The sequence below is a fragment of the Cyprinodon tularosa genome, unplaced genomic scaffold, assembly GCF_016077235.1.
Source record: "Cyprinodon tularosa strain WSP-4 unplaced genomic scaffold, ASM1607723v1 ctg458, whole genome shotgun sequence".
Taxonomy (NCBI): domain Eukaryota; kingdom Metazoa; phylum Chordata; class Actinopteri; order Cyprinodontiformes; family Cyprinodontidae; genus Cyprinodon; species Cyprinodon tularosa.
In genome coordinates this window covers 763,916-786,179 of record NW_024039183.1, presented here as the reverse complement: position 1 = coordinate 786,179, position 22,264 = coordinate 763,916, and the positions used below count along the sequence as shown (strand labels likewise).

At 36.3% G+C, this 22,264-nt stretch overlaps 1 protein-coding gene across 2 annotated transcripts in view; it reads left to right on the top strand.

The window, feature by feature from the left end:
* fstl5 (follistatin-like 5) overlaps positions 1-22,264 on the top strand; it is a 294,437-nt gene that overhangs the window by 199,721 nt on the left and 72,452 nt on the right. Inside the window, exons 8-9 of one of the 2 annotated variants that reach the window (XM_038300837.1) lie at positions 5,599-5,610; positions 8,393-8,513. In XM_038300837.1, coding sequence (XP_038156765.1) covers positions 5,599-5,610; positions 8,393-8,513 — 133 coding nt within the window. The remainder of the gene's footprint in view (positions 1-5,598; positions 5,611-8,392; positions 8,514-22,264) is intronic. The other variant, XM_038300838.1, reaches the window with a different exon arrangement.

The following is a 22,264-nucleotide window of genomic DNA, read 5'->3' as shown; positions in this document are numbered from 1 at the left end:
TGATGCACAGATTCTTGGACATCTACAGAAACTGTTTATATCTATTTGTAAACCCAACTGCATCAAGATGAACAACAGATACAGTGGCTTAATCCAGATTTATTTTTAGCTCTAAGGATTCCAGTCAATCATTGTCTTTCCACAGACGAGAATGAATTTCATATGCACCTGGCACCCACAAACACATTCTAAATTGCCTTGCAGACACAGTGAGTACAACTGCTGGTTGGAAATATTTGTGAGCATCCAATGCCAGGATTGATTAGTCATATTCCTGTGAGTACATTAGACGTTTGCTGTGTAATTCTGCTGCCATTCCTAGTTAGAGCTTGGTTATTTTGAAAGTTTTTGACCATGTTCAGATCTAGTAAATTGCACATTAATCCTACTGGGGAGCTTGCATCCTCGAGTCCAAAAGAGTCTCGCTAAATTTTGACAAAGCAGCTTACTCTAATTCCATGAAGCTGACTGTTGCTGCTTATTGCATCATCATCCTAGGCTGCCAGTAATTCAGTCCTCTCCCACTGGTCGAGTAAAACACATCCGTTTACTTTAAAGGTGTGCTGGAGTGTAAACATTCATCTTACATTTAAAGTTTAGGATATAAGGACGGTACTGTTTGTGGTCCAATGGTGGCTCAGATTTGGAAACGTGCTTATTACTTTTTATCTCTCAGTCTTGCATGTGTGGGGCAGAATATGAGATTGTGGTTCTAAGTTAGGGAATTCATTTTCTTGGACATACAAATAATAAAAGCTTTATTAAAGATAAAGATTGAATTTTCAGATAGTGTTTTGATGAGAACAAAAGAGCTGAAACAGGATTAAAAAAAACAGAAAACAGTAGGACCTGAGCTAAATGTCTGTTTTGGTCAGTTGAAACAGATGTTTTATCCCTTATTCTCATTGTGCTATATCTGGAATTTAGTATTACTGCCGCATAGAAGAGATGCACCATTTCTACCATCAAATATAACTAATGCAAATGCGATGAGTAACTATGTAGTTTTTAGATCTTTAAAGCTACAGTGTGTAATAATTACAGGGATATACAGTCAGAAATGTAATATATTATACATAACTATGTTATTTATCATCATCTACGAGCTCAGCCTCTTAACCTTAATATTTGCGTTGCCTTAGAATTCGTTATTTATAATTACATAGGAGCGGGTCTCGCAGCCATGGAGGCAGACATCTTTGCGCTACGGCAGCGCAGAGCCAACAAACTAGCGATTGCGAGATCGGCCATTACAATAACATGCTGCGTAATGATGCTGTTACTCTCCAGTATACTTATTCAGCAACGTCCCTGACGTTTCACAGGTAATGATTCAGTAATTTTCTGTAAAATAATTTTCTGGATATATACCTCGGTTACTTCTCTCCGGCTCCTTTGGAGATCTTCATGCCTTTCCTCCTCTGCTCTAGTCACCCCGCTGGCACCTCTCCCTTGCCTGGCCCTAGCTGCACGCCCACCCCGGCCTCTCTGCCCTCGTCCTCGCCCTCTTCCTCGCCTTGTAACCCCCGTGCCACAAACAAGACTTGGACTCAGTAAACGGGGAATATATATTCTTCCAGCGAACACAATCTCGCTGTTAAACTAATGACTACAATTACTTCGTCTGTTTATATCACCATGCAAAGCAGCTCACCAAAACGTCACAACGACGTAGAAAAAATAACGGGTATATTTATTATCTTAAGCCTACATGAAATCTATACCCTACACAGACTAATGAAATACTATCTGTAAAATTATCTATGTAAACAAACCTCATCACTTGAGAAGGTAGGTGATGCGGACGTCGTGGAAGACATTTTGTCCCGTAACGCTCGCCGTACTGTTGGGGGGGAGAAGCGGTGGGGGGGAGATGTTCATGTTGCTGCGGTCTGCAGTCTGACCGCTAGATGTCGCTAAAAGTTACACACTGTAGCTTTAAAGAGACAGTTTTGTTGTTATTGTGTTATTTGCATTTTGGTGATATACTTATATTGATTTTGTCTGGATAATGAAAATGTTTAATTATTTAGTCTAAATTATTTGGAGTGTACAGTCTAAATTGGACTTAAGATGTAATTGTCTGTAAGGTTTTATTTTAATTCTTTACAGGGCTATCTCAGAGGCACATTACAACTAAATGATAATATCATAAACATCTTCACATTAAACAATGTAAAGCACAAATATTGCTTAAAATGACAAAGCTACAATGAGATATGATAGAAAGGCATTAATACCCTTAGGTTTTGGTTCTCTAAGATTGGGTGTTGTGTGTTCATAGTACTCTACAGGCTATAGTAAGCTGGACTCACATTGTCTATGGAGCTACAGTGGTGTAGGCATATTGCAAAAAATCACAGACTGAATACAGAGTCCAGCCTGGGTCAGGCTCCAGCTGCTAAAATGTTGCTGAGAGAAGAAGTTCTCATGGATTTAAACTCTGTCCAGGAATTTAGGGCAAAACTCCTTATCTGTGCACATAAATGTCCTTCTTTCCGTAAAAATTCAAAAAATATCCATATATCCAATATCCATGGATATTTTTTGAATTTTTACGGAATGACTTTGACCTGGATGACTGAGAACCTTCATCAGCATGTCCTTCTTTATCCTCCAATAGTCCTTCTGTTTCCTGGTGTTTCTGTGTTGCAGTTTTATTTCACTAGCCAAGTTGGCATAAGTCATTGGGTTGATTTTTTCTAAAATTTACCAAATTCTTCCCTGTCAGTGACTGAAGTCTTGATTTTCTTGTGTATTTTTTAACACTTGATAAGTGCTGCATTACAGCCATGCCACAGCTGGACCTGAGCCACTCCATGTTCAGTGGAATAGTTTGAAGTTTTTTTTCTTGTTTGAAAAAGAGACCTTTCTGAAGTAGCGATATTTGAATGGCTGGACAATGGTTGGGCACTGGACCAGCAGATGATGGGGGCAATATCTTTTCTTTGACTGATGCAAAAAGTCTATTACATTTTACAAAATGAACAAAACCATTACAGCAAACCGTTTACATGTCTTAAAAAAATTAGAAAATTACCTTTTTTGTTTTATTGACAGCAAGGTAAGCATTTCTGTTTTTGGATATCAGAAAATTGGTGCTTCTCACTGCAGTGTGATGATTGGGGGATTATCAGAGTTACAAAGGTAACCGGTGCATTGCATACACATAAAAGAGCTCACCACACAGCGTTGTGGTGCTTCAGTGTTGGTGGCAATTATCACTGTGACTGTGCCCACCTGCTCAGCTGGTTATCTATTAATCACATAGTAGTGTGGAAGATGCAGTTATGGAATGTGAAACTGTGTGCAGAACACATTTTTTGGTGAACAGTTGTTTTTAAAAATTTCGCGATTTTTATCTGTTCAATAAATACATTTTACTAACACATTATAGACCTCTAAATATGAATACAAATGGGAAATAGAAAAAAAACCCATCACAAGCAGACCAATTACCTATTCGTAAATATGCAATGCGAATCAATTTGCATGTGCAATTCAGTGAACTGCGTGCAAATTATAATTTTTTTTGTTTTGAGTATGCCTTAAAAAAATATAGAGATTAAATTCCCAGGACCAAACTACATAACTGTATGGGTGAAGGTTATCCAAATGAAAATATTTACTACATGCAAGGTGATTTCTTGAGCTTGAAAATCACCACAGCCAGTTTTTGTGTCTGTAATTACATTTAAAAAAAAGGTGGGAAGCTTGTGCAATAATTTCTGCAGTCATTGTGGCCACAAAAGAGGCATTGGTACAACAGATGATGAAGAGAGATTCTCTGCGCTTATAAAAACAGATTTGGACGGTAGCAATTCTCTATGTAGTTGGATCATAAAAAAGTCACAATGACTGAACTTGAATTTTATGACATATTTACACAAAAAAAAGCATATTTACAGAGACAGGAGAAGATAGAGTCTGTAAAGAATCATTGGTGGAGCACATAAGAGTATACTTCTCTAAATTGTTGCATGAGCGACTTTATTCATCTTTCTATGTTTTTTAACGGACTTCACACAAAGAAAAGCTATGTTTTATGAACTAATTATTAGACTAGCTTGTTTTGCAGTTAGGTCCAGCTGTTGAAATGACTTGGTGGATGTAATTCCAGCTGTTTAGAGCATGTTCTGCAATAAATCTATTTGCAGCTCCATCTCTATCAGGGGGGCATGTGTAAAAGGATCAGTAAGCAAAAAAATTACTTTCTAACTTCTACAGTATTTTATTATTAAGATATTTATTTAATATTTGACTACATTTTTTTATATTTTGATCCCTTTTTTCTTTTTTTTCTTTACTTCTTACTTTTTTAACCCTGAGATACTTGCGTATATAAAGTATACTTTGAATTATTGATAGTATTATCAATAACTCATATTACTCATATTTTATAATTATCATCAAACACCTTCAGCTAAATGGATTAGAATTGTATCTGTCTCTTCTGGGCTTGCTATCTGCCAATAATACATGCAGCTTTTCATTTGCACGAGCAATATTTGTAGATCACACAACACATGCCCATTTATTCCACATTTATACACAGTTTTTTTTGTATTAGTGTTCTCTATCTGAAATCTTTGAAGATCGGGCCCAGAATGGGTTCAATTTGGAGTCATTTCCCATTTAGAGTCTGATTACATGCTGGCCATTCGATTTTGGTTCTGAAAACGTTCTTAATTTTCAAATTAAATTGAAAAATATAAAAATAAAAAGCAAGTCCATTTTTTTTTTTTTTTTTTTTTTTTTGCTGCTTTATTTTGAAATCCCAGATAAGAAAACCACACACACACAAACAATCCAAAATAAAAAATAACAAACAGAGCTAGACATTGTTTCGGTCCTAATGAGTAATCCAAAATCCTAAATGCAATTTTTTTATTTTCAATTTTCATTTTGGAATTTTAAAACGTAAAATGGTATGGTTTTTCTTTCTTTTACCCATCTGGGATCTCAAAAAAATCAAGAACAAAACAACAAAAGTGAGCTCTTTTTTTTTTTCTACTCTTTTATTTATTACTATTTTATTTGGTATCAGGAAATGGTAAATTTTTTGATTTTGAATTCTGGACTAAATTATTAAAAGTGGCAGGCATGTACAGCGACCCTTTTACAGATTCACCTTCAAACTGAAACATACAAAGCCGATAGGAAACTTGCTGCATATACATTAGTTTGCAGTAATATATATGGTTTGGTATAAAATGTCTCTATTATCTATGTTTGCAGTCTTTTCCCTTCAAATGTGTTTTGTGTTTGTATGTTATGCATTTTTTTCTCTCTCCTCATTTTTGTGCTTACTAGACTTTTTGCAATGTGACTTCATGCTTTCACGGCCCTGATTGGTTTGGATGCTGATCAGTTGAACATAAGCATCCTTTATAAAAGTTTCTGTGACCTAAAACAATAATTAAACAAGAAAGGACTCTTTATATGAAATGTACTTTTTCAGCTTTCAATAGGATAGGAAATTAAAGTCTGTAGGTTAATATTTCATTTTTTTATGATTTTAAAACGTATTTCTGCTATTTGAAATGCTGTGATAAAACCCAGACTCTAAACCTTGATTTTTCCATTTCTCTTCAACAGATCCCATCTCAGGTAATGCTTCCTGCTTGTTGTGCTGCTTTGCTTTTCATTTTTGTACTATAGTCATAAAAAGTCCAAAAAGCTGCAAAAGTGCCTATACCAGAAACATGCAAACTATACCTACAATAACACATAAACACTTTATAATTCTTAACTTACAAAAAAAACACAGTTGTGGTAACTTTGCAATATTTCTACACAGTATTTACAGTAAAAAATAAAAATAAATAAAAAATAAACATTAAATTCAGTGATTGATAAAGAGTTGAATTGTTACAGGTCTTACTGTGTTATTAAGCAATCAAAGTATATCTTTATTGTTAGATAAACAATTTTAGAGCAGACCTCCATGTTTTGGAGGGTTTTAGTTTCACCAGCACTTATTGTTTGCTTTTAAACAAGTTTTATGAAGCTGACAGGAAATTTCTTTGATAATGCCTTGTCACTGGTGGAGCTGCCCTTTCAACACCTTTTCAAAGGTGACCCAGCACTGGCAGCTTTATTAATTGTAGTTTCTTGAGGGCTGTGGCCTATTTGTAAATCCTCCTCCACCCGCCCTTGTCAGCCTTCCTCCTGAGCAGTTCTACCCTGGCCTGTTCAGTCTGCAGAGAGCTGGGCGCTGCTGATAGCTAAGGTGAGGGTGATGAGGTGAGGTGGAGGAATCATGTCGACAGTCTCCGCCATGACTCGTTCCACCCCTCTGAGTTTCATTTCTCCCCTGCCTTCATTTTTCATTTAAGAAGGTGACACAATATGCTCTCAGCCCAAGCAACCCAAAAGGTGCCATTGATTTCCCCTCGTATTGTGAAGCTCTGATGCTTCACTCATCCAGGGTTCAGAAGTCAGATCCAAGCTCGGCAGAATAAAATGATAAACAGACTGTCACTTTTAAACAGGCAGCCTGATGCTTCCAACCTGTCTCTCCTTATTTTAATGTCAAAGTTTAAAGCTCGCAAGATGTGAATACATAGAAAATAGAAACTCTAATCAGAAGTTAAAGAATCTTTTTGAACCTGAAACTGGAGTGAAGAGCAAATATTCAAAGTGATAAAAGATATTAAGTGACATTTTTCCTTTTGTTTTAAACTAAGGCGTCACATTTTAAAAAAGCATGTTTTGCCATTAAAGATCCATTATGCTAGTTGAAATTGGTGGAACTCTGAAGGCCACAGCAAATTCAACTGCTTTCCACCATTCACATCTTATATTATCAGTCTCTTTATGACATTATGAGGTTTCTAAATGTATACATATTTTTCAACATAAATGGAAGTGGTAGTTTATTTTTTTAATTTTATTTCAAACAAATCAAAAACTCAATGCGAACAGAAAAGGTTTATGTCTAAAGACAAGAGAAGAGAGAACCAAAGTGATTAAAAAAAAAACAAAAAAACATCCTGTTAAAAGTTAAAGAGTATTTTCATTTTATTTGTTCATACATAAACTGTAAACAGGAATAACTTGCAAAGATTAATTCCTGTAAAGGAACAAATATCCTTCTTTAGCTGAGACCCATTTTATTTATATGAAATGTCATATTTGCTGTAGCAATTAAAATTCCAAATTGCATTTTAATTTATTCATAGCATGTAACAAAATGGGAATTGGATTAAAGAATATTGGTTTAGAATCAAATAGGAAAAACAACAATCTATTAAAAACAGCGCCCTGCTGCCAACAAACGCTAAAATCGCTGTAAATGTGTTTAAAGTGAAAAACCAAATGACTGCTGGAATCTCAGTTGGGTAATATTGCACACTCTAAACCAGTACTATTTCATACCCATCTGAAAGCCGACCCAAAGCCGTTCAATATCTAGCACTGATTGTTTCACCATGATAAAGTTCTTACGTCACTAGCAGCAGATGGATGAAAGGGCAGGGTCCTGTTTTAAAATTAAACCATGCAGTCTGTTTGTGGTGTTTCTTTTCATTGGCTGTATACAGAGCACACTTTTCTTAATATGTGTGGTGTTCAGTTTTCATTGCTGTGTGGTCTTTACAAGGTAGCATCTGTTCATTCTCTGCCTGGTGAATTGCACCGTCATCAGGCTCATTAGCTTTGTGGGCTTCTGTCTGCACTGCTGCCTGAGCAGTTTATTATTCTGTTTGCTCTTCTTTGTCTAGAAACTTCTTTGTTTTGCTCACAGGTTTAATATTTATAACATGGCATGAATTCATCATGTTTTACTTATCACCCCATGATCCATGGACAGTGTTTGCTTTTGTTTTATTTTAACTAGGCAACATGGGAATAGTTTCATCTATTAGTTTAATATGGAAGCTCTAAGAGAGCAGCTCCTTTTTGTTTTATTATGTCTCCCAGGGGAATTAATGTTTGAAAAGGGCAGCAGGAGTTATTTAGGTAATGTCTGCAACTTTACACTTGCTAGGTGCTGTTCTGAAGGAAGTAAAAAGGGATTTCTGTAGTAATTAATTGTAGCTGCACTCTAAATCTAATCGCTGTCATCTGTTTGGAAAAATATCCCGTATGAGTACATGGTTATTTTTAAATATGACTTTGATTGATATTTTTCGGTTCCAAGGGATGAAACCATTTCAACCAAAGCCTTAGATTAATGGAGGCTTGCACTACAGCGTGCCATTACTGACAGCTGTGATAGTTTTCATTTCCTTTTTACTTCCAGATTCCCATCTGTCCACTGTTGTTTGTTGCATTTTCATTGAAACCATTTGTTTTCCAGGACTCAGGCACAGCTGCTCATTCTAGTCTGTGAGGTGTTGCTCTAGGTGATTAAGGCTCCTTCTGTTCCCTCTCTCTTTCTCTCTGCTAGGATTTTGGGGATGATGGCTCGCTGTACATCACCAAGGTGACCACCACCCACATGGGTAACTACACCTGTCATGCCGATGGGTATGAAAAACTGTTCCAGACCCACATTCTGCAAGTGAATGGTAAGAGGGTTATACTCCAACTTCCTTTTTTTCTTTAAACCTTTATGAGCATATGATGCCTTGCAAAAGGATTTAAACAAATTTAAATATTTCAATTTTTGCACTATAACAACCAACTTCGTTGTATTTTATTTAGATTTTCTTTAACCTCTTAACATCCACCTCATTTTGGGTAATCCTCGCCTATTTTGCATACCCAAATGGAAAAGCAAATAACTTAGGAACTGTAGGCCTAAATTACATGTGCGATACATTATTTGAAAGCTTACATCCTCTAGTTAAAATTGGGTGACTAGAACACAGACCAACCTGCATCAGTTCAAACATGCCTCAAATTTGTTTTTTTATTCTTGGAAATGATAGGTCTTTTTTGAACAGCAGTAATAAAGACATCCTTGAAAAAGGGAAGGTTTTATTGAATTATATTTGTTCTACATCATGTCAACCACAAATGCAGAAAATTTCAGACCTCTACCTTTAACAGTTCCAGAGCTGTGGGGTTTGGAACTTTTAGTGTCAGCTTGGAGGGGCGCGCAATGGCTTCACCTGCTGGTAACGATTTTGCTGGTGGAATTTTATGCCTTCTAAATTATTACCAACACAAAGTGAAATGTAATTGCTAACCATAAGAACAATGAGTCAAAACATCCAATATTGTTTTGGAGGTCCTGGAGATGTTTTGGAGGAATAAATAGCACTATGCATGCCCTGGGGAAAAAGACAGGCAACTGGGACATTTTGGACAAGGTAAATTTAGATTTAGTTTATAAATAATATCTTAAGCCTTAAAAATCTCACAGACCTGACTGTATTTTCTAAAATAAGAGTAGAGCATTTTTTTCACGAAATTTAACCAGTTGGGTAAAGCCAGCATTTATCAGAGAAGTATTACAGAGGCCAAAGGTAACTCCAGAGGAGCTGCATAGATCCACAGCTCAGGTGGGAGATTCTCTGAATAGACCTGAACTTTAAAAACCAGATCTTAATGGAATAGTGATAGAAAGAAGTATTGAACAAAAACTCTTATAGATACCTGTTTGCTACAAGGCATTATACGGGACCCAATAAATATGTTCTAAGAGTAAATTTTCTAGCATAAAAGTCACATGCCTAGTTTGGTAAAAAAAAAAAAAGAAAAAAGACACATTGTTAGCATTATGCTGTGCAGATCCTTTTTCTCAACGGAGACAGGAAAGCTGATCAGAGTTGCTGGAAAGATGGTTAGCACCCATTAAAGAAATATCCTGGGAAAAAAAACCCTGAAAAAAACAAAAACAAACCGTTAGATGATGCAAAAGACATTTAGACTGTGATGTAAGTTGCCTTATCCTGTAAGGAGGACAATCCCAAACCTGCAGCACAGGGATGTATTGAGATGGTTTAGCCAAAGCATTACAGAGGTTAAAATAGCACAGCAAAGTGTTGACCCAATTCAAGTCAAGAGTTTGTGCCATGACATGCTTTATATCCTATATGTCTGAGCTTGGGCTATTTTTAAAAAATAATGTTGAAATATTCATTCTGTTGTTGTGAGAAAGCTTTTTGATACATATCCCTTAAATGTGCATTTGTTGGTGCAGTTAAGCAGGGTTAAATCACATGTCTACTAGCGTGGGGTAAATATGAAAGTGTTAAAATGTGTTGATTTAAAAGAAAAAAAAAACATGCATCACTTTCTTTACGCTCACAATTATGCTATAGTTTTTGTTTTTCTGCCATATAAAGTTTTAATGAAATATGTATAAGTGTGGAGTTTTTGCAAAGACAGAGTGGCCACGGGCACTATAAGTACCACCTTAGTTAATTTCACATTTTAGATTTACAGACTGTTCTCTTTAATAAAACAAGAGACATCACAGTTCACTCTCAGCTTAGTGGCTGGTATGATCAAACTTTGCTGACAGTAGCTGTGATATCTGCCGAAGCAGCTGCAAAGCAATGTGATGGCGAGTAAAAGGTCACCCAGTAGAGAATCTATCTACCTAGGATCATTGCTCAAATCTTCAGCTCACCTTGACAACATGAGGCCTCAGCTATGAATTTCAGCTCAATGTACAGTACATTGCCCGCTCAGCACCAAGAAGCAGATGGATGCAGTTAGAAACTCCTCCATGGGCGATTTAGCTACTGTGGTTGCAGTTCTGTCCCAAAGGAGCTGGTTGAAACAAAAAAATAAAGGCAAGGCATGCAGGTTTATTTGTATAGCACGTTTCCGTGACAAAACAATTCAAAGTGCCGTTTTTGAATAAAACATGAGAAAAGAAAACACAGAAGTACATTGCGGTGGCATAATAAAGGCAGGAAAAGAACAGTTGGACTACAAACTTAGACTAATGGTGTTTCAGTTAAGAGTTTAAATAGATTTGTCAAAGGCAAGTCCAGACAAATGAGTTTTGGGTGATTCTCTGAATTCGGTGCACTTTTGATCTTGTGATTACTGAAAAAAATGTCACAAAAAATGTTGCTTTTGATCATGGTGTCTGATTTAGGACTATTTTAACCTCTGAGAAAATATGTTTTCCCACCTTAGGCATGCAACCCCAAAGATTATTCTCATTTTTTTTTGTCACATATGTTGTTTTAAATTCAACCCTGTAACGGGACAATTGAGTTTCTGTGTGGGTACAATCCCAAAACATATTCAAACTAATTCTTCCAGTGCCTTAGTAATCACTTGTCCCTTATATAAAATAAGTAATTGTAAGTAGATTTTTTTCATTGTAAATAATCATTTGTGACTGTCAGGTATGATATGGCCTCTTTATATACCTACAGTCTTCATTAATCACAAAAATATACTTTAATGTAAACATCACATTAAGTTTTCATATATTTTCTCTTTTGTCCTCTAAACTTTACAGACAGTTCAGCTAGCATTTATCTCAAATTTTTTATTATTATCACAAAAAGTCTGAAAATGTATCAAGTAACAGGGTTGAACACATTGTAACAGGGTGGCTCACACTGTAACAGGGTTGAAAGAATCACAAAACATTTAATCAAATTTCAATTTAATTTAATGCATTAAAACAAACAAGAAAAGAAACATTTTGGATGTAATATTGAATACTCTAAAAATTATTTAGATGAACAGTATAGGCTGAATGCTGTAAGCAAAATCTCTCTCTGAAATCCGTTTAACAATGCTCAGGTCTTTATTTTCACACAAGGTCCTATGCTTCCTTGAAAAGCCCAGTATTTTCTCAGACCAACTCTGCAGCCTGTATTTCTTGACTATCTTCCCAACAACCACCTCTGCAACTTTTTTTTTTCCTTTTTCATATTTGGCATTCTTGTACTTCCTCCTGATGTCACAAATTATGGCTTCATGGTGCAGTAAAGTTTTCCTCACCTTGCTGTTCACAGTACAGTTTTTCAGCAACTGACAAACTTTGGATCTTGGAGAATCTTTATTCTTAGTTCTCTCGCTGGAGTCTTTTTTTATATTTTTCTTTGAGCTTCTTCTGATGTTTTAGTTTCCTTTTTAGTTCTTCTATTTCTTTGCACAGTTTATCTCTTGCTTTTCTGGATGCTTTCTTGCCTGCTGAATGACTCAAATGAAACCATAAAATAAATGGAAAAGAAATGATTAGTTCTGCATATTAGTAGTTACATGACTAGAGACATAGCAATTATGGTGCAATGACTGACCACAAGGCTTACTATATACACTCACCGGCCACTTTATTAGGTACCCCATGCTAGTAACGGGTTGGACCCCCTTTTGCCTTCAGAACTGCCTCAATTCTTGGTGGCATAGATTCAACAAGGTGCTGGAAGCATTCCTCAGGGAGTTTGGTCCATATTGACATGATGGCATCACACAGTTGCCGCAGATTTGTCGGCTGCACATTCATGATGCGAATCTTCCGTTCCACCACATCCCAAAGATGCTCTATTGGATTGAGATCTGGTGACTGTGGAGGCCATTTGAGTACAGTGAACTCATTGTCATGTTCAAGAAACCAGTCTGAGATTATTCCAGCTTTATGACATGGCGCATTATCCTGCTGAAAGTAGCCATCAGAAGTTGGGTACATTGTGGTCATAAAGGGACGGACATGGTCAGCAACAATACTCAGGTAGGCTGTGGCGTTGCAACGATGCTCAATTGGTACCAAGGGGCCCAAAGAGTGCCAAGAAAATATTCCCCACACCATGACACCACCACCACCAGCCTGAACCGTTGATACAAGGCAGGATGGATCCATGCTTTCATGTTGTAGACGCCAAATTCTGACCCTACCATCCGAATGTCGCAGCAGAAATCGAGACTCATCAGACCAGGCAACGTTTTTCCAATCTTCTATTGTCCAATTTCGATGAGCTTGTGCAAATTGTAGCTTCAGTTTCCTGTTCTTAGCTGAAAGGAGTGGCACCCGGTGTGGTCTTCTGCTGCTGTAGCCCATCTGCCTCAAAGTTCGACGTACTGTGCGTTCAGAGATGCTCTTCTGCCCACCTTGGTTGTAATGGGTGGTTATTTGAGTCACTGTTGCCCTTCTATCAGCTCGAACCAGTCAGGCCATTCTCCTCTGACCTCTGGCATCAACAAGGCATTTCCGCCCACAGAACTGCCGCCCACTGGATGTTTTTTCTTTTTCGGACCATTCTCTGTAAACCCTAGAGATGGTGGTGCGTGAAAATCCCAGTAGATCAGCAGTTTCTGAAATACTCAGACCAGCCCTTCTGGCACCAACAATCATGCCACGTTCAAAGTCACTCAAATCACCTTTCTTCCCCATACTGATGCTCGCTTTGAACTGCAGGAGATTGTCTTGACCATGTCTACATGCCTAAATGCACTGAGTTGCCGCCATGTGATTGGCTGCCTAGAAATTAAGTGTTAACGAGCAGTTGGACAGGTGTACCTAATAAAGTGGCCGGTGAGTGTGTATATATACATATATATATATGTGTGTGTGGGGGTGTGCGTGTGTTCTAAAAGCAATAAACCATAGCTTCCATGTTACAAATGTTCATTTCTTAGGAACTACTACAACAAACATATTAGTCATGTATAAAGCAGAGTAAAAAGTAGTGTTTCTAAAACTATCATCATTAAAGTCAACTATACTTCAAACTATATTTCCCTCACCATGAGGACCCTGGTCTGGCTTGGACTTTGTCTTGAATATCACATTCATGAGTATGTGGAGGGGTTAGAAAGGCAGACCCAACATTTTCAATCTCAGCCTTCCTTTTCTGTCGCTCCTTAGCTTTCCACCACTCCCTCTGCTTACGTCTTCAAGCTCTCTTACTCAGGTCACTGATTGATTTCTTTGCTTCTCTATCTTTTTTCCATTGCTCACGCTCTTTCCTGAGGTATTCTTCTCTTCTTTGTGAATCTGCATTTCTTCTCACCCTGTATTCTCTTTGCCTCTCTGCATTTGATTTAGCCATCAGATATCTGAAAATAATGTATGAAATAACATTTAGAGAAAAGGGACTAACTTGCTTAACAACAGAAAAAGCTTCAACCCCGTAACAATAATTCAACCCCGTAACGGTGTTTTTTGTTATGGGGTTGAATGTTACAGGGTTGAAGATTAAAGCCAAAAGTAGTTATAAGTCCACATTAGCTAGCAGTATAGTGTAGCTTATGGCATGTGGAAAACAAGAAATTCAAGTATTTTTCAAAGATAATTGTTTTATTTTTCCCAAACAATATTAAATATCATTTATACATGTAACAGTGTTGAAAGGTTGAGGTTGACGATGCAAATTTATTGATAAAAACGATGAAATTTAGGTGAGAAAGTAAGCTTTACACTTACCTCTCTTCACAGTTTGAGAGGGAAAAGAGTTGAGGGATGTCACTTCCTGTGTGTGGTTGAAGTTGGACTGAACCAATATTTAAAAAAAGGGAACATTGGTATGCCGTTACGGGGTTGAACAAAAACTGAGGGACATGATCAAATAGTGCTATTTTGTCAATAATTTGTTTATTTTTCTCATATTTCTTTTATTCAGCTTTGAGTAAACATACAAATAATAATTTTAGCAGAAAAAAATCAGATTATTCTAGCTATTTTATTTGTTTTACATTCAGTGAAAAAGTACTTTCGGTGCGAGGGGACATGCTCATCTCACTTACCTCTGATCTTCTGCAGCCCATAAAATCTTTAAAAATTTAAATTTTAGGATATAGATGTGTGTTATAAAGCAGAGACACGTGGATCTTTCCATTTGTTCTTTTTAAATTCTCTTTATTGTTTACCTTATATGAAAATCTTTGAGGTAAACCTTTGGGGACACAAAGTGCACCGAATTCAGAGAATCACCCTTTTAACACTGATGAAGAAGAACTTTGGGTTTCAGCACTTTTTACAGTCTTCTGGGAGTTTACTCCAAATAAGTAGAGCACAGAGGCTAAATTTACCTCTTCATTTAAAAATTGACAAAGAGAGCACATCCTGAACTTTAATCTCAAATAATAAACATAGTTTGTCTCATGAAGCAGCTGATTACTGTGTAATTACCCAGATTACACAAAAAAAGACAAAAAAAAAAAAAATTTGACAGCTCCAGAAAATTGTCATCAATTAGAAGCAGTAAAATATGTAAGAAAAATGTTTTAGAAACTATTTTAAACTTCTTAGGCAACACTAATTTTAACTTGGCACCAAAATTAATGTTAAGCTCACCGTTTTGTTTAGTCAGTGGTTCTTTTTATTGAATAATCTCAGAGTAAAGTGTTATCTGAATGGCTCAGTTTGACCAACTGTTTTGCCTGCGAGGTGAGCAGTCTACAAACACCTGCTCTTTCACTCAGATCCAGGAAGAATGTGTTGTTATAACTGTTATTGGGTATAATTAGACAAACACCTCTCTGTCAACAGATCACCTAAGCAGTTTGTTTTTGGTTTTATAGAGAGAATTCTAAATAGTCTCCTTTTTTTCAAGTTGCATTGTTTTTGGACTAAATTATCATAATTAAAATCAGAAACTCTCTTTTCTCCCCTTTGAAGCCAGAGATAAATTGCTGTTAAATGAATTTCATATTTAGGTAGGTTTGGAAAGGCTTTTCCTAGACCTACAGTGCGTGCAAAAGTGAACTTTTCAACCCTTTGCCACATTTTAGGCTTCAAAGATAGGTAAGTGGGATAAAATCATGAAGTGGAATGAAATTTACAGTATTGGATTGTTGGATTGTTTTTTAACAAATATAAAACTGGATGTGCAAATTAATTCCCCTTAAGTTAATACTTTGTAGCACAACCTTTTGTTGCGATTACAGCTGGAAGTCACTTTGGGTATGTCTATAAGCTTTGCCCATTGAGAGACTGATATGTTTGCGCATCATTCCTTGCAAAATAGCTCAAGCTCAATGAGGTTGGATGGAGAACGTTGTTGAACAGCAGTTTTCAGTTCTTTCCATGAATGGATTCAGGTCTGGACATTGACTTGACCCCTCTAGCACTTGGATATGGTCATTTTTTAACCATTCCATGTGGAAGATGAATCTCCATTCTACTCTCTGGACTTTTGCAGCTTTTCTTCCAGAATGGTCCTGTGTTTGACTCCATACATCTTCCCATCCATTTAACCATCTTCCCCATACCTGCTGAAGAAAAAACAAGGCCAAACCATAATACTGCCTCCACATCGTTTGATAGTGGGTATGGTGTGTTCAGGGTGAGGAGCTGTGTTGCTTTTACACTAAACATAACGTTTTGCATTGTTGCCAAAAAGTTCAATTTCATCTGACCAAAGCAACTTCTTCCTCATGTTTGGTGTGTCTCCAAGTCGGCTTGTTGGAAACTTTAAATAGGACTTTTAATGGATATCTTTAAGAAATGTTTTTTTTTTCTCATAAAGATTTTTGCAGTAAACGAATGAATGTTGTCCTTTGGGAGAGAGTCTCCCACCTCAGCTGTAGAAGTCCAGAGTGATCCTGGGCCTCTAGGCTGCATCTCAGATCGGTCTTTTCCTTGATTGGCCAGAAAAGTTAGAGGAACAGTCGGGTCTTTGTAGATTCGCAGTGGTCTGATACTGCTGCTATTTAAATATTATCTTTTGCACATAGCTCTTTGGGATGTTTAAATCTCAGGAAATCTTTTTGTATCCACATCTGGCATTAAAATTCTCGGATCTGCGTGGTGTATATTTTTTGTCTTTCGTGATGCTCTCTGCCCTTTAAACAGACCTCTGAGACGATCACAGAGCAGGTGCATTTATATGGGGACTTGATTACACACAGGTGGTTTCTATTTATCATTATTGGTCATTTAGGTCAGCATTGGATCATTCAGTGGTCCTCACTGAGCTGAGATTCATCAGATGTTGCTTTGTGCAAATCTTAATTTGTAGTAATAATTCCTACATACAAGCACAATGGTATAAATTAAATTCCCATTATCATGTTTAAGAACGAACTGCATTTGTAGTTTATTGTCTATTTAAATATAAGCTTAGAAGATACTACATAAATGAATGAAGGGTAACACCTATAATCTCCAACAGCGGAGAAGCGTATACTTTAATAAACCTAAGAAAGAAAAGAAATTCACAACTAACATCTTCAGTTTGTCTGAATTTCTGAAGGAGCCATTAAATAAAAACTTGATATAAAACCATATTTATCATCCAATCATCCAGCTAAACCATCCATTAACGACACTCCCTCTTTTTCTGTGTTCAAGCTTGTAGCTTACAACCTACAATGTGAACATAAGAAAGAAAATAAAACAAATACAACAAAAAAATAAAAACAAATATCACGGTTCCTTAATTCTGACCCCATATGAGGAACATCAAAGTTTGGTATCAGTTTCTCTTCAGATGCGAGAAGATTGGTGTTGGCAAAGTCTTTTACATAAGCATGTAAAATAAAATGTAATATATAGATTTATTCAGTGTGATGGTGGAAGTCAGGAGAGATTTTCCCTTCTTGGCTGAAGAGAGTAATACCTTATTAATGCATAAAAGCCCTTGTTGGGGTTAGCACAGTCTGCCTGCATAATACAGCAGTTATAAATCACTGTTCCTCTCCAATAACCTCTAAAACAAAATAAAAATTTGTTTGTGGTTAAGTTGAATGTCCCCATAATGTTAACCTAATTTCCACAGATTTCACTACTCCCATTTTTCCAAAAAAGATGTGACCAGAATGACCTGATTTCTCATCGTGAGCTTTACAGTGGTTTTGCAAGTCTCACTTTCCCCCCCAAAAGATTAGGCTTTATTTTATTTTTAAGGTTCAACTATAGTTTTTTGGCTTTTTGTCGCTTAAGGATATTGACTAAGAAGAAACATCTTATATTTGTTTGCAGTTACGTTTCCCTCAGCTTTATCTGGTTCAACCTTAAAAAAAGCATTTCACTGCATTTAAAAAAAGAAAAAATGAATTGTTGATACAGGTGAACATGAGATTTTTGTTTATACCTCTTAAACTCTGCGCTTATGGTTGATTTTGGTGTCTTGGATGTTGACTCTTCGCTAAAGCCATGGCTCTTCCTTCAGTGTTTGGTTATCCCTTAACGTTTCCAAATGTTGCATAATTCTGGGGGGAAAATTGTTTCAGGCAGAGACAGTGCCTTTTATGGGATGAAGAAATTCACCCTAGCAACAGTAACCCTGCATACATGATTATTTTTGTGTGTTTCTAATAAACATCCATATGTTTATTCAACTGTTTTTGCTACAATATTCAGTAAGTTGTGCCAGTAATTTTGTCCCCAGTAAAGAAAATCCCAGTATGCTGGTGAAGATTCTCAGTCATCCAGGTCATGGTAATTCCAAAAAAGTAAAAAAAAAAACAGAAAAATAGATCAGATTCCAAGTTTGAAGCGAAACGTTTCAAAATTGGAAAAAAAAAAGCCCAATGATTTGTACTTTACTCCCAGTACTTTTTAATAACTCTACTACTGATTTCCTTAATTCTAATTTCACACTTTTTAAAAATAATCTGCTGCTAAAATCATAACACCTCATGCACAAGGTAATATGACTACAGCTGATTGACATTGACTAGTTTTTAGTTACTTTTTCTTTTAATTGGTTTGGTTGGGCATGATGAACCATGTGAATAATGAAACAGGGAGACATGGTAGAGGCCAAAGGTGAAGTGATGCAGCTTCAGTAAATGAGACTGAACCACTCTAAATTCCATGAGGTGGATGCAAATAAACCACTTTGTATAGTCAATGGATATGTACCACTTACATTTGACAGACAGCCTGTTCATTATCATTCTTCTAACAGATTACTGTGAGGTTAATTGTACTGATATACAGACCTTATTGTGTATATGGAAAGTGTGAGTCTCGGGAGACTAATAACTTTGGGTTGTAATTAATATTGTAACTTTCACACGACCTTTTCAATGAAGGCTGACTTTTACATTCTGAGTGTGGGTGAAGTCTCTAAGGACCTGTTATCATCCTACTGAGATACGATTTTTTACAACTCAATTAAGAAACGGCTAAAATTGGCTAATTCTACAAAGTTAGTAAAAACTGTCAATCACTACAAATACAGATATAAAAACCTTGCATAATTTATATTTAATGTCTTTCTGAATTGCTAAAGAAAGAGGATTTCTACAGAGTCCTTAAGTCTAGAAATTGTGAAATGAGTTTTTTGTTATTTATTATTGATGTTATTACTACAGCAGTATTAAAAATTAAGATCAGAACCTCTGAAAAATAAGGAGCCTTAAATTATGTATATGGTGATCTTTGGTTTCACCATTTTAGACCTTCACCCTCTTTCTAATTTATTGATTGTTTTGTCGCTTAAATACTATATTGTATATTAGAATCATTTAACTTTTAAATAATCAATTCATTTAACTTATTGATCTGACATTGGAGAAACTTAACTCTCCATTTAACCCATCCCCTTTGGGAGCAATGGGCTGCCATCGTGGGGTTCCCGGGGAGCAATTAAGAGACCCAGAGTGGCAGTCTGTGGGAGTGGGGCTTGTACTCAGAACGTCCGAATTCCAAGCTCTCAATGCCCTAACCACTAGGCCGCCACTCCCCTATAAACTACTGCACATAGTTTATAGGGAAATATACTTATACTGTTAAGTACATAAACTGTAATTAATGGTTTTTAGACATAGGTTGGAAACTATATCACTGATTACATTTCTACTGATTGCACTGATAAATGCATTGATAACTATGACTTCCTTTAAGACTTAAAAGATAAACTCATGTTAAATTATTTCAGAACCACTTTATATACCATTTATAATGTACATTTGAACAAAAAATAAACTCAGTTTTTTGGCATATAAAACAATTAATATACAAAATGCTTACCTAAAAGTGCACTCAAAATATTTTTCCTTTATCCTCTTTTGGTTGGGTTCTGTTCTTGTCCCACACCTAAACAATGGCAAGTTTGCATGTAAAAGATTGGACATCTCTTTTCCAAACTTCTCTTATAGTTGGCTTTGTCTTGACCATTTCCAAACTTCAATCAAATTATTCAACCTGTACTTCCAACAGTTCTCGAAAATAAAATCCACCTTCCAACATATATTGAAATATTCTGGGTCAAAGCTGATTCATTGTGGCATGGTCTTCCCACTTATCAAAGAAACTGTTTCTTCTAAGGAGAAGTAACTACATAGCATGATGTTACAACCACTTTGTTTCATAGCTGGCAATTTGTTTTTTAAATGGTGCACAGTGATGTTTGGGGTCTATCAGACATTGTCAAATTCTCACTGATAATTATGTGATTGTGATTTTCTATTCTTTTTGTAATACGCTTGCAACAACCCCGCAAAAAACGTTGAGATTTTCATAATAAGGTATTGTGTGTATAATTTTGAAAGAGGAGATTAGTTTAATACATTCGGAATAAGTCTGCTATATAACCATATGTGGAAACAGCGCTCGCTGTGATCATTTTCTGGTAGCATTATGTGGACAGCAAATTATTTCTGCAAGTACAACACAACCAGCTCTTGGTAATAGTGTCAGCATCTTGGCAGCGCCCTTAACCAGCTTGCATTTTGTGTTTTCCTGATTTCTGAAAAGTTTTTATGACTTTGGTCCTGTATTTTCTCTAACTATGTATTTATGTCTCCACTGTGCCAGTTTGTTATTTTACACCTCAAAATATGCACCTATACAAAAAGAACATTTGGATCCCTTGAAAACTACAATTCTACCTAAAGAGTGCAATTTAGATGGGAGACAAATCCTACTCGGCTGAACTTTAGTTCAGGTTAACTTAGCTCACTTTAATTGATGGCAGATGTGAACTCAAGCAGACTGAATGCTGACTTTGGATCAAAGGGTTGAAGGTTCAGAGGTTTTCTTGTATAGAAACCCAAATTAATTTGAGAGTTCACAGTTGTGCAACAGGTAATTCAAGTATTTTTTTATCTAACTTTTTGGTGCTATGTGAAACTGAACAAAATGTATGTTGATTAAATGTGGAAAAGAAGAGCTGGCCTTCACTTGTATGTTGTTTTATTGTTTTTGAAAAATATAAAGTCACTCAACAGGACAAACATTTTTATTCCAAGTAAAACCAATTAATTAAACTGAACAAAAAATGTCAAATTTACTGTGAACACCTTCATGTCACAGGGTTGTGCAAATGTTGTGAGATTCAACAAATGGCAGTTACTGTACTTAAAATCTTTTTTTGTTGTTGTTGTTTTGACAAAAAAATAAAATAGATTGTTATCATTTGAGCTGCTCCATTATTAAAAGGTTCTCAGAGCAAACACAGCATCCACACAGACCTAGCAGTGTCTTGGCAGAAATCCTCTGGGATTTGAAAATGTGCCATTTCTGAGATCATGGTCCAGTTGGACAGAACAAATTTTTGGTATCACAAAAAATTATTGTTAGAGGTTTTATTTGTCTTTGCTAAAATATAAATCAAATCAAAAACATCATTTTGCATATTTTCATTGATTGAGATTACGGTCCATCTCATCTTAATGGAGACTGTCTAGTGCTATATTTAATGCCTGTTTTTATTCTAAAGATTTTCATTTTGCCGGGCCTATTTATTAATTTTAGTCTACTGTGCCAGCTCCTTTCTTTCTTTGTTGCAGTAACCCCACTTTACCCACTGCAATCAATAAAGTAGCATCTCATTTGTTCACTGTGTCTGCAAAGTTTGTCCACTCTCACAGCCACTTTAGCAGAAAACAAATAGCTGCTTGGAATAGATTAATGGAAGCTAAACTAAAAAAACTACTGTACACCAACTGCTGTTGCTTACCTTGTTGGATTCCAGCATCTGCAGAGGATACAATAAAAATTAAAAGGGCAAATCACATGCAGAGTGCTTAGAGAATTGTGTTTCATTACAACCATTTTAGAGTAATCATTTGTTCTTCAGCCCTTTGTGAGAGCTCTCCTTTTGGTTGAGGTTGGACATTGTAAAAAGGATGTTAGCTTGGAGGACAGCTGTGGGTGGCAGGTAGAGATTGAGTCTTTTTATGTGTTGATTTTTGGCTTTAAAAATAATCTCTCTGGCCTTAAATGTCATATTTGTAGGGAAGGAAGGCCAGAGGTAGAGGAGGTGCCAGACTAATGAGAGCTTACTTCTATATATTGTGCACACAGTGTATGATTGAACCGCATTCATCTATTTTCCCACTGTTGGTCGATGTGTGGAGACTTGCAAGCCCTAAGGTGATTGCCGGGAGGTTTTAAGGCTTTTTATTTTTTCCTTCCCTGTAGTACCAAAGGAATGCCTGCAGGTAAAAAGTCTGGGTCTTAGCAGTGTGTGAGTCCTCGAAATGAGCTCAGACAGGCAGTGCAGATTTG